At 39.7% G+C, this 17,366-nt stretch overlaps 1 protein-coding gene across 1 annotated transcript in view; it reads left to right on the top strand.

The window, feature by feature from the left end:
• Nucleotides 1-16,033, top strand: part of LOC128636190 (transmembrane protein 272-like) — a 45,708-nt gene extending 29,675 nt beyond the window's left edge. The window contains exon 5 of the mRNA XM_053689237.1: nt 15,888-16,033. Within this exon, the coding sequence (XP_053545212.1) occupies nt 15,888-15,968 (81 nt within the window). The 3' untranslated portion in view covers nt 15,969-16,033. The remainder of the gene's footprint in view (nt 1-15,887) is intronic.
• The last annotated feature ends 1,333 nt before the right edge of the window (nt 16,034-17,366 follow it).

The raw sequence follows: 17,366 nt of genomic DNA, 5'->3' as shown, positions 1-17,366 counted from the left end.
TGCCAGCAGGGAGGTGTCAATCAACCCGATCATACTCGATTGGGTTGATTTCCGGCGATGTCTGTCCACCTGCTCAGAGCAGGCGGACAGGTTATGGAGCAGCAGTCTTTGTGACCGCTGCTTCATAACTGCTGTTTCTGGCGAGTCTGAAGACTCGCCAGAAACACGGGCCGTTAAGCTCCTTTCGGAGCTTGATAGATAGGCCCCATAATCTTCTCAACCCTACATAAATCTACCCCTTTGAAGCAAAATGTCCTGTTTACGGTTTTAATAAAATGGCTCCTTTATTGACATCATAAATGCATTAATTCTCACAAATCTAAAAACACTACGGGTTAGATTACAAGTGGTGCTGCTGCATTTGTGAGCGTATTACAAGTTGAAAGTAAAAAGTTAGCACACAAGTGAAAGACTCACTCGCACGCTAAACCAAGACTGCGCTAGATCAACTGCATGTTCTTCACATGGAAGAAAATGTTCTTTTTATTTATAAATATATATTTTAATACATACATATCGATACCTATATATCTATATAAATAAATATATACACAAAAATAAAGAGAACATTTTTTTCTCAGTATTATTATTATTCTTTATTTATAAAGCGCCAACAGATTCTGCAGTGCTGTACATGGGTACCAAGATATAAGTACAACTGTGAAACAAATAGAGATCATAGTACCTCACTTTTTATCCACTTACTCTCGGCTAGATTACTAGTCTTGCGTTAGCCTTAAAAAGCAGCATTGAGGGGTCCCAATGCTGCTTTTTAACGCCCGCTGGTATTACGAGTCAGGCAGGAAAGGGTCTACTGCTCACTTTTTTTCCACGATTTTAGCTTACCGCAAATCCCCTTATGTCAATTGCGTATCCTATCTTTTTAATGGGATTTTCCTAACACCGGTATTATGATCGCCTAAAAAAGTGAGCGGTAGACCCTCTCCTGGCAAGACTGCTACCGCATATAAAAGTCAGTAGTTAAGTTTTATGGGCTAACGCCGGAACATAAAGCTCTTAACTAAAGTGCTAAAAGTACACTAACACCCATAAACTACCTATTAACCCCTAAACCGACCCCCCCCCCACATCGGAAACAGTTAAATAAAATGTTTAACCCCTAATCTGCCGACCGGACATCGCCGCCACTTTAATAAATGTATTAACCCCTAAACCGCTGCACTCCCGCCTCTCAAACACTAGTTAAATTTAATTAACCCCTAATCTGCCGTCCCTAACATCGCCGACACCTACCTACATTTATTACCCCTAATCTTCCGACCCCAACGTCGCCGCTACTATATTAAATTTATTAACCCTTAAACCTAAGTCTAAACCTAACTTAAATATAATTTAAATTAAACAAAATAAATTTACCATAATTAAATAAATTAATCCTATTTAAAACTAAATACTTACTGATAAAATAAACCCTAAGCTAGCTACAATATAACTAATAGTTACATTGTAGCTATCTTAGGGTCTATTTTTATTTTACAGGCAAGTTTGTATTAAGTTTAACTAGGTACAATAGTTATTAAATAGTTATTAACTATTTAATAACTACCTAGCTAAAATAAGTACAAAAGTACCTGTAAAATAAACCCTAGCCTAAGTTACAATTACACCTAACACTACACTATCATTAAACTAATTACCTAAACTACATACAATTAATTACAATTAAATGGCTAGATTTAGAGTTCTGCGGCCAAAGGGGTGCGTTAGCTACGCGTGCTTTTTCCCCCCCACACCTTTTAAATACCGCTGGTATTTAGAGTTTTCAGAAGGGCTGCGTTAGGCTCCAAAAAGGGAGCGTATAGCATATTTACCGCCACTGCAACTCTAAATAACAGCGGTGCTTACGGACGTGGCCAGCTTCAAAAACTATTTCCCCATAGGAAACAATGGGGTAGTTTGAGCTGAAAAAAAACCTAACACCTGCAAAAAAGCAGCGTTCAGCTCCTAACGCAGCCCCATTGTTTCCTATGGGGAAACACTTCCTAAGTCTGCACCTAACACCCTAACATGTACCCCGAGTCTAAACACCCCTAACCTTACACTTATTAACCCCCATATTTTTTTAACACCTAATCTGCCACTCCGTACACTGCCGCAACCTACGTTATCCCTATGTACCCCTAATCTGCTGCCCCTAACACCGCCGACCCCTATATTATATTTATTAACCCCTAATCTGCCGCCCCCAGCGTCGCCGCCACCTACCTACAATTATTAACCCCTAATCTGCCGACTGGACCTCACCGCTACTATAATAAATGTATTAACCCCTAATCGGCTTCACTCCCGCCTCAAAAACCCTATAATGAATTGTATTAACCCCTAATCTGCCCTTTCTAACATCGCTGACACCTAACTTCAAGTATTAACCCCTAATCTGCCGACCGGACCTCGCCGCTACTCTAATAAATGTATTAACCCCTAAAGCTAAGTCTAACCCTAACCCTAAGACCCCCTCTAAATTAAATATAATTTAAATCTAACGAAATAAAATAAATCTTATAAAATAAATTATTCCTATTTAAAGCTAATTATATTGTAGCTATTTTAGGATTTATATTTATTTTACAGGCAACTTTGTATTTATTTTAACCAGGTACAATAGCTATTAAATAGTTAATAACTATTTAATAGCTACCTAGTTAAAATAAATACAAAATTACCTGTAAAATAAATCCTAACCTAAGTTACAATTAAACCTAACACTACACTATCATTAAATAAATTAAATAAATTAAATACAAATACCTACAAATAAATACAAATAAATACACTAACTAAAGTACAAAAAATAAAAAAAGAACTAAGTTACAAAAAATAAAAAAATAATTTACCAACATTATAAAAATATTACAACAATTTTAAGCTAATTACACCTACTCTAAGCCCCCTAATAAAATAACAAAGCCCCCCAAAATAAAAAAAATGCCCTATCCTATTCTAAAATAAAAATTGTAAGCTCTTTTACCTTACCAGCCCTTAAAAGGGCCTTTTGCGGGCATGCCCCAAAGAAAACAACTCTTTTGCCTGTAAGAAAAAACATACAATACCCCCCCCAACATTACAACCCACCACCCACATACCCCTACTCTAACCCACCAAAACCCCCCTTAAAAAAACCTAACACTACCCCCCTGAAGATCTTCCTACCTTGAGTCGTCTTCACTCAGCCGAGCCGAATTCTTCATCCAATCCGGGCGATGTCTTCATCCAAGCGGGGGCTGAAGAGGTCCATCATCCGGCTGAAGTCTTCATCCAAGCGGGGGCTGAAGAGGTCCATCATCCGGCTGAAGTCTTCATCCAAGCGGGGGCTGAAGAGATCTTCCATCCGGCTGAAGTCTTCTATCAAGCTGCATCTTCAATCTTCTTTCTTCCGGCTCCATTTTCATCCCGCCGACGCGGAACATCCTTCCTCCACGACGAACTCCCGACGAATGAAGGTTCCTTTAAGGGACGTCATCCAAGATGGCGTCCCTCGAATTCCGATTGGCTGATAGGATTCTATCAGCCAATCGGAATTAAGGTAGGAAAAATCTGATTGGCTGATTGAATCAGCCAATCAGATTCAAGTTCAATCCGATTGTCTGATCCAATCAGATTGAGCTTGCATTCTATTGGCTGATCGGAACAGTAGTTTATGGGTGTTAGTGTACTTTAGAGCACAGTAGTTAAGAGCTTTATGAACCGGCGTTAGCCCAGAAAGCTCTTAACTCCTGGCTTTTCTCTGCGGCTGGAGTTTTGTCGTTAGATTTCTTACGCTCACTTCAGCCAAGACTCTAAATACCGGCGTTAGGAAGATCCCATTGAAAAGATAGGATACGCAATTGGCGTAGGGGGATCTGCGGTATGGAAAAGTCGCGGCTGGAAAGTGAGCGTTAGACCCATAAACTAAATTACGAAGAAGAAAAAACACTAAATTACAGGAAAAAAAAGAATTACAAGAATTTTAAACTAATTACACCTAATCTAACCCCACTAATAAAATAAAAAAGCCCCCCAAAATAATAAAATTCCCTACCCTATACTAAACTACAAATAGCCCTTAAAAGGGCCTTTTGCGGGGCATTGCCCCAAAGTAATCAGCTCTTTCACCTGTAAAAAAAATACAATACCCCCCCAACATTAAAACCCATCACACACACACCCAACCCTACTCTAAAACCCACCCAATCCCCCCTTAAAAAAACCTAACACTACCCCCTTGAAGATCACCCTACCTTGAGCTGTCTTCACTCAGCCAGGCACAAGTGGTCCTCCAGAGGGTCCGAAGTCTTCATCCTATCCGGCCAGAAGAGGACATCCAGACCCGCAGAAGGCTTCATCCAGACAGCATCTTCTATCTTCATTCTTCCGGAGCAGAGCGGGTCCATCTTCAAGACATCCGACACGGAGCATCCTCTTCATCCGACGGCCGACGACTGAATGACTGGTCCTTTAAGTGACGTCATCCAAGATGAGAGAGAGAGAGAGAGAGAGAGAGAGAGAGCTCAGCCCCATTGCACAAGCACGTTTAGCCAGCTCACCGCTACCGTAAGCAACGCTGGTATCGAGGTGAGATGTGGAGCTAAATTCTGGTCTACGCTCACCTTTTTGCGGCTAACGCCGGGTTTAAAAAAAACTGTAATACCAGCGTTACTTTAGTTGAGTGGTGAGCTGAAAATAAGCGTTAGCAACGCACCCCTGTTACCGCAAAACTCGTAATCTCACCGTCTGTTTGTTCACATGCAGTAATTGCTCAATCTGGACAATCACTAGTCAGAGTAACTGTTATACAAGCCCCCCCGCTATAGAAGGGTCTTTTTTGCGAGTTCAGTGATAGTTCAACTATAATGTCCAGGACATACTTTAGAAGCCTCATTGTATGTTATTAGGAGACATAACAAATCTAATATAGTTGTCATTACCAACTGCAGATTATAATTCTCAGTAACTTCATGTACCAATACTGTCAGAGTTGCTTCCTATAGTGGTAAAATTGTTGCATGATTGTAGCATTACACCGCTTAGTATGATAGATAGAGGCAACACCTTATAACAAGATGATACCTATATCAGCAGCAGTATTGTGTACTATTATTATTAGTATTGTGTGTACAGTCCGCCTGGACTTTATTCATGCACAATAAAGTTATCTTGTATGAATGTTGGTAATTATATCAAACAAAATATTTTTTGATACAATGGGGCCCATTTATCAAGCTCCGAATGAAGCTTGAGGGCCCGCTGCTCCATAACCTGTCCGTCTGCTCTGAGCAGGCGGACAGACATCGCCGCAATTCAACCCGATCGAGTGCATGTGTGTGTGTAATACTTTTAAGTAATGTTAATATTAGTCACAGTTCCAAGTAATGTTTAAATGCAAGTTAAAAATTAATCACCTACATTACGAGTTTTGCGCTAAACAGGGGGCACAAAAGCCAAGGACTGATTTGACGTGCTCGTGCACGCTTTCCCCCATAGACATCAATGAGGAGAAAGTGTTAGAAAAAAAACTAACACCTGCGATCACGGAATGGAGATCGCTATAACGCAAACCCATTGATATCTATGGGGAAAAGAAAGCTTTGTTTAAACCTAACACCCTAACATAACCCCCTAGTCTAAACACCCCTAATCCACCGCTTTCTGACATCGCCGCCACTAAATAAAAGCTATTAACCCCTAATCCACCGCTCCCCTACATCGCCGCCACTAAATAAAAGCTAATAACCCCTAATCCCCCACTCCCCGACTTCGCCGCCACTAAATAAAGTTATTAACCCCTAATCCGCCGCTCTGAACAGGCAATAGGATTTCAGTAGCTCTCATCCAATTGGCTGTTTAGAACAGCCAATAGGATTTCAGAAGCTCTCATCCTATTGGCTGATTTGAATATGAAGAATCAAATCAGTCAACAGGAATGCAAGGTACGCCATTTTGAAACGGGTATCTTGCATTCAACTTCAGTGTACAGCAGTGACCGTATGAAGAAGACGCTCCGCACAGGATGTCATCGCCGGTCCAGGATAGCTCCACTCCGTGCCACCGGGATGAAGATAGAAGACGCCCCCGCAATGGATAAAGATGTCACCGCCTGGATGAAGACTTCTCGCCGCCTGAATGAAGACTTCTCGCCGCCTGGATGAAGATAGATGTCCGGACTTCAGGAAATGTGAGTAGATATTCTGGGGTAAGTGTTAGGTATTTTTATTTTTTGGGGTGGGGTTTTTGCAGATTAGGGCTTTGGGCAAAGTGTAAAAGAGCTGAATGCCCTTTTAAGGGCAGTGAAAATGAGCTGAATGCCCCTTTAAGGGCAATGCCCATACAAATGGGTAGCTTAGGTTTTTTTAAGATTTGTTTTTTTTTTATATTTATTTATTTTTTATTCAGGTACAATAAATATACATCTCAAAACATAGACATAACAGTAATGAATGAACATAAGTAAACATGAGATATAGCAAAGAGGACAAATGTTTGACATTCAGTGGAATACCAACACTACGCTCCTTATTGCTAAAGAACTAAGGAAGATATATATAAGTAACATCATGCAAATTATCTGTACCAAATTTTTAAACTTGTCAAATACAAGCCGTAAATGCTCATAGCTACAAAATTATAATATCACGTTCTGAGGACATATCACCTTTTTAGCTCTTTAAATAAATTGAAGTGACATTAACATATAGCTTATAAAATAAAAAGAATTAAAGATCTCTTTAAACATAACCACAATACAGACAATACAATATCCAGCACGCTTACACTAAACTCTTCTTCGATTATCAGGACCATCTAGTAACAAAAAAAAAAGAATAAAAAAGGGGTGGGGGAGAAGGAAACCAGAAGGGAAGTATGGGAGAGAAGAAGTTCGGAGTAGCAATTCCATCCGTGGGTGCAGGTATAAAGAACGAAAGAAATGTGGCTAGACTAGGCCCCCCATGTATCTAATCTACTACGATCTAAGGTCTCCTGCAATGAGGTTTTAAGTGGCAGCTACTCTATCTACAGATTGTTAGCTAAGTCTGGAACATTTCATTCCATTGGTACCATGTTTTGTAATGTAAGTGTAATCTATCTTGTAACCTAAAGACATATTCTTCCATACTTTGTGTATATGCCATATGAGATATGACTTCTTGAATTGTAGGTGGCAAAATCTGTTTCCACGCTCTCGCTATGAGTAGCTTCACGGAGGTGAATAAATAAATAAGTAATTGCTTTCTAGGCAAGGCCATTTTCGGGAATGTTAAGTGTAGTAACCCATTGGTCGGAGCAAAGGGGATATCAAAGTTTAGGTCTTTTAGAATTTTAAATCAATTCTTCCACAGAGGTCTAATTCTGGGGCAATCCCACCAAATATGGGTCCACGACCCTAATTGACCACAATTTCTCCAGCAAAGTGGAGAGGAGTTTGGGAATATTTTATGCAATCTTGTGGGAACTAAATGCCACCTCACTGCAACCTTGTAATGAAGCTCTCTAAGCGCCAAATTATGAAGTACTTTCCCAGTAAATGCTAACTCTCTGTTCCAGATGCGGTGTCCACCGCAACGCCCAGGTCTATTTCCCATGCTCTCTGGGGATTCAAAATATGCTCTATATGGCCCTCCAACAAAATGTAGTAGTGAAACAACATGGTTCTCCCTGGTATACTGCGCGACAAAAAACAAACTTTCCCATTTGGATATCTCTCTTGGGGGCTGACCCATCAAGTCCCATGCTCTCATCAAGCTAAATAACCTGATAATTTCAAAATGAATTCCCTCGCACTCATCCATCTATCTTTTTCGTATAAATCCCGAACACACCAACCATCCCATCTCCTCCAAAGGGAATCATGTGTCTCCATCATGCATCTCGTTATGCTTCTAAAAGAATGTATTGGTGAAGGATGCGGAGCAATCCCCTCTAGATGCTTAATTCTATCCCAAAACTTCAAGTTATCAAGCAGTATGGGGTGATCAATTCCCAACTGCTGCCTGCTGTGCGTTGGAATCCATAGCAAATCTGAAAGTTCTAATGGGTGAGGTAAGAGGGCTCGCTCCACATCTTGCCACCTAAAGATGTCCGTTGGTCTCCCCCCATGCTACGATGTGAGACAGACGTGCTGCATCATTATAATGGATTAGATTCGGAAGAGCCAGCCCTCCTTTATCTATCGGCCTGTGTAATAAAATCCTAGAGATTTGCGGCTTCTTTCCCCTCCAGATATATTCAGTCACCATACCTTGTAATTTATTCAGCAAGGATCTAGGGACCTGAAATGGGACACACCTAAATAAATAAGTAATCTTGGGGAGGAAAGACATCTTTATCGCTGCAACTCTACCAGTCCAAGAGATTTCAGCATACTCCCAAGAGTTCAACAGTTTCTTAAACTCAGGTAATTTGTCTGCAAAATTTTTGGTTATAGCATCTGGGATGCTTGGTCCCAAGAAAACTCCTAAATGTTTGATATATTTTGCGGACCAGTTAAATTTATACTTTCTCTGAAGATATATCAAGTCGCTCGCCTCTAGATTTATATGTAGCACCTCAGTTTTCATTTCGTTTAGTTTGTAGTAGCTCAGACAGCCAAAATATTCTAAAACAGACAAAACCGCCGGCAAGGATTAACGAGGAGAGGTCAACAGCAAGGTGACTTCGTCGGCGAATAATGTAATTTTATGTTGAACATTTCCAATCTTTATTCTGCTAATATCTTCATTATGTCTAATAGCCTGTGCCAGGGGCTCTATTGCCAGAGCGAACAAAAGCGGTGACAAAGGGCATCCCTGACGGGTACCATTTGAGATATCAATCTTATGAGACACAAAGTCAATTCCTCTAATTCTTGCCGTAGGGGACAAGTATAGCGCCTTAATCGCTGTTCTGAGCTCAACAGGAACCGCAAATACTTCTAACACCTCCCATAGGTAGCCCCACTTCACCCTGTCAAAAGCCTTTTCGGCGTCTAGCGACAGGGCGAGAAGTGGAACCCCTTTCCTTTTGGCTTCTGTAAATACATGCATGAGTCTTCTAGTATTATTTGGTCCTTCCCTACTAGGGATAAAGCCCACCTGATCCCTGTGGATCAGGGAGGGGAGCACCCCTGCCAGGCGACCGGCCAGAATCTTAGAGTATATCTTAGTATCAGTGTTGATCAAAGAGATCGGCCGATAACTCCCACAATTTTGGGGATCTTTATCCGGTTTTAATGGGGTAATGATCGAAGCTTCTAGAAACTCGGAGCGAAAACTACCTGAGGTGAAGGAGTAATTAAAAAATCTTAGGAGGATGGGTGCTAATTGCTCTCTAAAGTTCTTATAAAACCTACCAGAAAAGCCGTCTGGGCCAGGAGCCTTACCTATTTTCATGTTCTTCAATACTATAGCAACCTCTTCTAAAGAAATCGGCCTTTTCAACTGAACTACGTTATCTAGTAATAAGGTCGGAGGGTTAAGGGTCTCTAGGTGTTGCTTTATTTGCTCCCTACTTGGTCATTGTTTTCCCGCTAGGGGGCTTAAGTTATATAGAGAACTGTAATACTTATGGAATGTCCTACCTATATCTCCTGGAGATGTCCAAATACTAGCTCCCTCTTTTAATCCTAAAATTCTACGCTGCGCCGTCTGATTACGGAGCTTACTAGCTAATTGGATTGACACTTTATTGTTGCTATAATAATATATCTGCTTAAATCTTTCTAATGTTCTTTGTACTCTTGCAATCTCCAAATCTCTAAACTGGATCTGATTGTTTGAATCTGATCTTTTACCTGATGTGAAAATGTGTTTTCAAGTAATTTTGCATCTCTCGTAGACGACACATCAAAACTGCCAATGATTCCCCTCTCCTTTTCTTAGCTATGGCCTCCTGTTTTAAAAAATAACCTCTAATATACGATTTTAAAGGCTGCCCATAGCGTCTGTATTGAGGTTTCCCCATTATCGTTTATGTTAAAGAAGTCTTCAATTATACAACCTATCTCAGTTTTCTGTTCAGGTGAGCCAAAAAGCCAGTCAGCTAGCTTCCAAGAAAAAACACACCAGAATTCGGGCATGTACCCCACAGTCACCACAACCACCTGGTGATCAGACCAGTAAGAGGACAGAATTTTTGCAGAAGTGGTCCTATCAATGAGCCGAGGGAGGACAAAGATAGTATCCAAACCTAGAGTAAGACTTATGGGGGTTCGAGTAAAAAGTAAAACTCTCTTGCAGCTGAATCATAGCTCTCCAAGTGTCGTACAACTGATATTGTGCCATCAGGTTCCGGAAGGCCCTTGATAATGAACCCGCTGCTCTATCAGTGCCTCCATGTATTGAGATTGTCTGTCAATGTTTGGATCCCACACCACATTGAAATCCCCACCTATTATCAATTCACCCTGTCTCACAGTGGACACCCGCCTCAGGAGCTTTCTCAAAAATCTAATTTGGCCCGAATTAGGGACCATATACATTCACAAAAGTTAGGATAACATTAATTAATTTCACATACAATAATGAGGTATTGTGTCTGCATATCTCTCTAAATATAGATTGTTTCAAAAGCAAGAGTATCTTTAATGAGAACTGCCACCCCTCTTGACTTAGTTTCATATGAAGCTGTAAAAACTTGTGAATAATTTCGAAAATGGTAAGTGCTTTCCTTTGCCCGCAACCAATGAGTTTCTTGAATAAGCGCGACATATATACTGTTCTTTCTTAGGCTATTAAGTAAGAGGCTTCGTTTAGTGGGGGTGTTAAGCGTTATTAATCTAAAGTCTCCCATATTCAACTACTAAAGTGAAGTGTAATAGAGGTGTAAGACTACACTGTATTAGTAAGCAAGGGGTGGGGTAGCCTTAAATGAAGAGGAGGATAAGTGGAAGGGAGATAAAAAAAATGAATCTTCTAACTAGTGTTGATACTAAGTACTAGGAAACATCAATAATAAGAATATATCTCAAAAATCAATGATTGTGGTAGTACTCAAGAAATATTTCAAAATAACGGTCCAAAGCCGCTCTCTAGATAGCCCAGTCTAAATACTGGGAGTGAAATATTCCCCCTTCTATGGTTAATAGGGGGGGAATAAGGGCATAAAACTGGGTGGAGGGGCAGATGATGGAAGTCTAAAAGTCTCAATTATTGGAAAATATATAAAGAGAAATAGAACTGAGATAAAATATATTGATATCAGATAAGATTATAAAGGGGGTACATGTGGGGGGGAATTTCCTGGTCCAGTGACCATCAATAGGTAATGAAATTTAAATACAGTATGAATGAAAAACAGTAACTGTAACTTAGCATTGTAACCTTAAAGGGAATGAAAAGAACTCTATCATGACTATTTACTGCTACCATAAGGACCCCAACCGTTGAGGTGTCATTTAGCAATGTAGACTAATCTAGCGTATATCTAAAGTTAATCAAGAGAGTATTGATAATAGGTAAAGAACATTCCCCCCTCTAGGGATCACCCTCTAGGGCGGTGAACCATTTAGATTCTTTCTTAAAATGAAAAACTTAAGGGGGCAATAAACCCTGTCGCTTGCAGAACCTCATACTCTAGCTTTACTTATTGCTAATACAGAATTTGTGTACATTAAGGAGATCATCTCTCACCCGTCAGGAAGTGAGCGACTCCCCAGTGTCTAGGGCCAGTCTCCATAATTACTTTTCTATCGATGCGACAGTTATGTACCTACATCTAAAAGTGATAGAATCATTGTTTTTTTTATATAACCTAGTAAATGATAATAAACAGTGTCAGTAACATATCTAAACCAATATGAACAGTGAACATTACAAATGCTAAACAACTAGATAAGGAAGGACAAAGAAGAAAACAATATATGACCCATATAATGAATGCTGATTCCACCTACCACTAGTCCGACTGTTACAAATACTCTATATAAGTGTAAAAGTCTCTGGAAACAGTTTAGTTCTATGTAATGGCCCGAAGTGGGTTTACATCATTCATTTGCTGTAAGTATTAATTAGAGTCTCCCGATAATCAACATGGGAACATTTACAATAATTTACTTAACCTTACTACCTTATCCGTAAACCTGGGTAGATACTTTTCTTGATATGTTTAAATTATATATATGTCCCAATGTCTGTTCCTTTCTTTTAAAATGCTGTAGAGCTCTGTTTAGGCAACGGATCCCAAGCTGGGGCTGCGGCACGTAGACTGTTAACTGGATCACCAGCTGAGGACTGTGCTGAATAAAAATATGTCCTAGGTTCATCTTTTTTAGTAGACTTGAGGCCCTGATAAAGGTCTGATATGACATGTGTCTTATTGTCATATTGGAAATACACATTTAACTAGGAACCCCCAGTGATATTTGATTCCCGCTTTACGCAAAGACTGTGTCACTTTCATAAAGGATCTTCTTTTGGCGAGCGTGTGGGCTGAAAGATCTTGAAATATCTGGATGTTGCTGAATTGTTCCTGAAGAGAACTTGGCGTTGAAAGCAGCTCTAATGAGCTTCTTTTTAAAGTGAATAGTGGAATCTAACAATCACTATCCCTTGGTTGATCTTGGGAAGCACTCCTGGGTTCTGAGAGTATCCATTATGGTTTCTGAATCCTGACAGGATCCAGGATATATTTGTATAGGCCTCTCAGGAAGTCAGGAAGATCAGATGTCGAGACCTCCTCCGAGATCCCCCTAATTCTTAACATTATTGCCGCAAGATTCTGTCTTCCAGATCCGCCAACTTAACTTCCAAGGTCTGAGATCTGTTCTGCTAAACTTTGGAATATGATAGACGTTAGCTTGGTCGGACTGATAAGTCCTCTTGTCTCGTTTCTATTAATTCCGTTCTTTCACCCAGAGCACTATATCTCTCTTTAAGTCAGCGACAGATGTCTTAATGTCACTCTTCAGGGAGTCATAGTGGTTGTGTCCATTTTAGAAGACAGGCTTTGAAGGATTCCATTACTGAGTTATCGCTATCTCTTTGACGTGGCATGTCTGCTGGGCTACTGACTAGGTGATCCTGAAAGCAACGCAATGAATCTCTTGACTCGTCTTCTGAGCCCTCTCTATCCACAACCACTTTAAAATGGTCAGCAACAGTTCTTTTCAAACAATCCAGCTGTCTCTGTTTTTTCTTGTTGGAGTGTGCCATTGTGTCGCAATCTCTCACTCTCCTGATTTAGCAATAAGGGTGGATGCACTCAGGATCGATTAATTATAAATCTCTTGTCACACTGTTACTTGGAATTCCCCCCTGTAACCCCCTAGGTCAAATTTAGGTGGTATAGCACCTCATCTTCAAGGAGTTAGGAGTAGTGATATATGTGAATAGGAGTTTAGTGTGCAGGAGACTCCTCAGTTATTCCTCTCACCAAACCCGGGGAGACGTCACCTCTGGACCAGCCCGGAAAAGGTTTGCTGGGATATGACCCACTGTCACTTAGGACAGTGGGAAATGGATGGGATCAGTGAGGACTCAGCTTCTTTCTTAATCTAAAGGCAAAAACTCAAAGGTTTTCCTGACTTACACTCTGGAGTTATGTAAAAATCGCCTCACCTCCTCTAGTATCAATTTTAAGAGTCTTAGCAGGTACAGCAGGGAGTGAATATAGTTGAAAACGATTATGTGTGTCTCCAGCCCAAAGGCTTAATAGGCTATTGAGTCTGTTAAAGAGGGCTGTAAGGCACCCCAGGAAGGTTTTCTTTACAGTATTATCACATAGTGACAGCTCAACCTATCCATTGTATTCTCAGGCTCTGAGGTTCTGGATACATTCACAACCCCCATTCCAAAAAGTTTACTAGGGCTAGCAAACCACTTGGTGTTAGAAAAAATAAACAGCTTCTTATTTTATGTTGAAGCAAATATGTGTATTTATCACCACAAATTCTCCCCAAGTCCGTTGGGCACAGGGATATGAGAAGGCCCACACACAGGTACCAGGCCAGTGATATCTGACAAACCCAACTCTCCTCAGAACTAATGGGGGCCCAACACTTCTATCCCTCCTCTGGGCCTTAATCTGTCTCTCAACTCACACCCGGCGGGCCAGGAAGGACCTAACAAGAAGGGTAAAAACACCAATCACTCCTCTATGCTCTACCTTCAGTATGTCTGTCGGTCGCTATTGAGCCGGGCCCCGGGGGACACGTGGGGCGATCAGAGGCTGTTCAGCTGTCTCCTTTAATGTGTGGGGGTAAGTAAAATAATCGCTGCCCTTACTGGATTACCCCACAACTTCTTCAAAGGCTCGATGAGCGTGATCTGCATAACACACCTCTTCGTTACACTGCTTATTGGTGTTGTGGGGCTTTAGGGGTCAGCTAGGCCCAAGATGGTGGCTCCTACCCTGACGGGTGTCTAGATTCTTCCGGCAGTCACCTATTCACGCTTCTACTTACACAGAAAGCGCTCCAAAGTGGATCCCGACCCTCTGGAGCACCGCAGATAGAGTAATTCTCTTGTCAGAGGTAGATTGTGCTAGAAATAATGAGGCACCTCTGGAAATGCCGCAACTGTAGATTTGTATGCTACCTTCTCTCCACAGAGATGACAAGATATAATCCCCACTCTGCAAAACTGAGGATATCTTGTGAAAAAGGGGATATTGTATGTATTTTTAAACTTAGATAAATTGGGTCTGGGATCAGAGCTCTGAGCTCAGATGTCCTAGCTGCACGGAGGCTAGCTCCCTCCCCCCCAAGAGTTGTTTTTTTTTTAATTTGTTTGGTTGGTTGGGTGGTGGGTTTTACTGTTGGGGGGGACTTTGTATTTTTTTACAGGTAAAAGAGCTGTTAACTTAGGGCAATGCCCTACAAAAGGCCCTTTTAAGGGTTATTGCTAGTTTATTGTAGGTTAGGGGGTGTTTTTATTTTGGGGGGGGCTTTTTTATTTTTATAGGGCTATTAGAATAGGTGTAATTGTTTTTATTTTTGATAATTTTGTTTATTACTTTTTGTAATCTTAGTGTTTTTTATTTTTCGTTAATTAGTGTTTATTATTTTTTTGTAATTTTAGATTTTTTTAATTTTTTCGTAGTGTTAGGCTTTTTTACATTTGTAATTTAGATTTTTTAATTGGTAGTTTTTTTATTTTATTAGAATAGTAATGTTAGGTTAATTTATAGTTTAAACTTAGTTTTTTTTTATTTCACATGTAAGTTTCTATTTATTTTAAGATAGTTATATTGTAATGTTAATTTAATTTAGTGGGGTGTTAGGTTTAGGGGTTAATAGTTTAATTTAGTGTTTTGCGATGTGGGGGTCAGCAGTTTAGGGGTTAATAGGTTTAGTTTATAAGTTAGAGATGTGGGGGGCTGGAGGTTTAGGGGTTAATAGGTTTATTTAGTGTTGGCGTTGTCGGGAGTGGCGGTTTAGGGGTTAATATATTTAAATAGTGTTGGCGATGTGGGTGGGCGGCAGATTAGGGCTTAATAAATGTAATAGTCGCGATGTGGGTGGGCAGATTAGGGTTTAATAAGCTTAAAATAGTATTTGCGATGCAAGAGGGTGGCAGTTTAGCGGTGAATAGGTAGTTTAGGGGTGCTAGTGTACTTTGTAACAGTTTAGTTAAGAGTTTTGTGAAACATTTTTGTTACACAAAATCCATAACTACTGGTCTCAGATGGCGGTATGGATCGTGTCGGTATAGGCTGTAACGCAAGCATTTTAGCCTGAACACACAACCTGTAATACCGGCGCTACGGAAATCCCACACTTAAACGTCATTTTTTTGAGTGCGGAATAGACGTTGTGTTACAGGCTAAAATGCTTGCGGTATAGCTATACCGCCGCGACATGTAATATGCGCTCCCGGCTATTCCACTCACAGTGGCCAATTTTTCAGGAGTATAGCTGTACCGCAAAACTCGTAATCTAGCTGAATGTGTAGTAATTTGTTTTCCCTTTGTTTTTACAGGTCTTGTTTTCAAACTCTACACAAACAAACACTGAACAAACACAAGGACAAAACGTCTTCACAATTCAGAATACCGTATGAGCGCTGTGTCTAAAGACGAACAACAAACTGAGATGATTTGTAATGTTAGCACTAAAGATTATTGTAAGGGCTGTGAACTAACTGATGAAAGTTGTAATTTTCAAACATTATCTTATATTTATAATCATTCATTAAAGGGACACTGAACCCAAATTTTTTATTTCGTGATTCAGATAGAGCATAACATTTTAGGCAACTTTCTAATTTACTCCTATTATCAAATTTTCTTTATTCCCTTGGCATCTTTATTTGAAATGCAAGAATGTAAGTTTAGATGCGGGACCATTTTTGGTGAACAACCTAGGTTGTCCTTGCTGATTGGTGGATAAATTCATCCACCAATCAAAAACTGCTGTCCAGAGTTCTGAACCAAGAAAAAAGCTTAGATGCCTTCTTTTTCAAATAAAGATAGCAAGAGAACGAAGAAACATTGATAATAGGAGTAAATTAGAAAGTTGCTTAAAATTGCATGCTCTATCTGAATCACAAAAGAAAAAATTTGGGTTCAGTGTTCCTTTAAATAAAAAATTTTTAGAGTGGAAATATTTTTATAACAAATCTATTGTAATCCATTTTTTTGTGATTCAAATGCTTCCAATAATTTAGTAGAAAATCAAAGAAACTTCTTGTGAGACAAATCTGTATTTCCCTGTAGTGCTAATTCATTAATGTGAGCACAATTCTACAAATATGAAGCACCTGATTAACAAAAACTTACCAGCACAGAGAGAAATCAAGTAAAACTTTTTTTTAAAGGGACTTCTCAAAGCAAAATAAACTTTTATGATTCAGATAGAGCAGCAGTTTTAAGACACTTTCCAATTTGCTTCCATTATTACATTTTTTTATATACACACTTTCTGGGGAACAAGATTCTACTGAGCATGTAAACAAGCTCACATGGTATACATCTACTAGTCTGTGATTGGCTGATGTCTGTCACATGATACAGGGGTCTGAAAAATGTAAGAAAAAAATAAAATTGTCAGAAAAAAATTCAGAGTAGGTGTTATTGTATTATGTTTTTATTATGTACTTGTTAATTATGTAATTCTACCTGCCTTGAGGGGTCCTCAATATATATTATATATTGTAATAATCAGCTCTCAAGCTAAAACCTGCCTTTCTAGAATTCTTTGAGCACACAGTACTGATGAGACAATCTACTAGAGCTTTAGAGAATTGGTAAAGGAACTCTATTTATGAGACAAGTGATTATGAATATAGATTACATTTCTTGTGCTACAATCAAATTAAAGGGCCATGATACCCAAATGTTGGAACTGTAAAAAGCTGACTAGAAAATATCACCTGAACATCTCTTTGTAAAAAGAAAGATATTTTACCTCAAAGTATTCAAACCCCATTGCAAAGGACTTTAAGCAGCAAATCAGTATG

Source organism: Bombina bombina, chromosome 7 (genome assembly GCF_027579735.1).
Source record: "Bombina bombina isolate aBomBom1 chromosome 7, aBomBom1.pri, whole genome shotgun sequence".
NCBI lineage: Eukaryota > Metazoa > Chordata > Amphibia > Anura > Bombinatoridae > Bombina > Bombina bombina.
Note: the sequence above shows the minus strand (reverse complement) of the source record. Positions and strands in the feature narration are given on the sequence as shown.